At 36.2% G+C, this 989-nt stretch overlaps 1 protein-coding gene across 1 annotated transcript in view; it reads right to left on the reverse strand.

Annotated features, from left to right (window-relative positions):
- Window positions 1-375: 375 nt before the first annotated feature.
- Window positions 376-989, reverse strand: part of LOC111394259 (classical arabinogalactan protein 5-like) — a 9,427-nt gene continuing 8,813 nt past the window's right edge. Inside the window, exon 2 of the mRNA XM_023020016.1 lies at window positions 376-654. Coding sequence (XP_022875784.1) covers window positions 376-654 — 279 coding nt within the window. The remainder of the gene's footprint in view (window positions 655-989) is intronic.

A 989-nucleotide genomic window follows, 5' to 3' on the forward strand; every position in this document is an offset into this window, starting at 1 on the left:
GACTTGAAGCTTCAAAAGACTTGTTTCCATTCAAACTCTATGAGGTAAGCATTGTAGTTCCACTTCCAATGACATTTCNACTTTTAACCAAAATAGAGGAGGGTAAAATCTTCCAAAACATTAGTGGAATTATGATTTCATTTTTTAGTAATATAAAGAAATTAATTTTAAACATGAAAAATATAAAACTCTACAATGTAATTAAAATGCCAACGGATTTAATTAAACAAAAGTAATGCTTAAATAACAAAGAATCATTAACAATGGAGTACACAAAAGGTAAAAATAAATAATTAAACATTAACAAGATAATTAATGAAACCCTAATGTTCATCCGCACTGAAAAAGTAAAACTTCCGAACTAGATCAGTAGATCTACAGCAAAATAGCAGCAAGTAGCAACACTGTAGCAGTAGATCCAGCAATCGGTACTCTGTTCAAAATAGCGGCGTTGGGTGATAAGTTAGGGGCTGCACCACCGGGTCCAACGACGATTGATGGAAGATTAGTGGTAGATCCGGTAGGTGCATCGATAGGAAAAGTGGGAGGAGCGGGTGGAGAAGTCAATGGAGATTTAGAAGGAGATGAACTTGTAGGAGTTGAGGTTGGTGGACTGACGGTGGTGAATGGTGAAGGAGTTGGTGTAGCAACTGCCTTAGGTGGATATAAAAGGGAAGATGAAAATGTGTTTTAAGCGTTTGAACGATTTTACCCTCCTTTATTTTGGTTAAAAGTGGTCAATTTTTTATTTGGGCGGTCAACTGACAGGTGTTTGGACGGTTTCTGTCCAAAAGCACCTTCACTGCAACGTATGTAAAGGTTAGGGGTGACGGCTGTCACAAATAAAATGTTTGGGGAAAGTCTGCAAGTGTTTTAAAGGTTTGGGGCTTCTGCTGCAATTTTTCCTTTAATTAAATCCGGTCCGTGAATTAATTAATCCAATTAAATAATTCTAGCCTATAAATAACCAACTCAATTAATTAATTTAT

The sequence above is a fragment of the Olea europaea genome, chromosome 5 (assembly GCF_002742605.1).
Source record: "Olea europaea var. sylvestris chromosome 5, O_europaea_v1, whole genome shotgun sequence".
In the NCBI taxonomy this organism is placed as follows: domain Eukaryota; kingdom Viridiplantae; phylum Streptophyta; class Magnoliopsida; order Lamiales; family Oleaceae; genus Olea; species Olea europaea.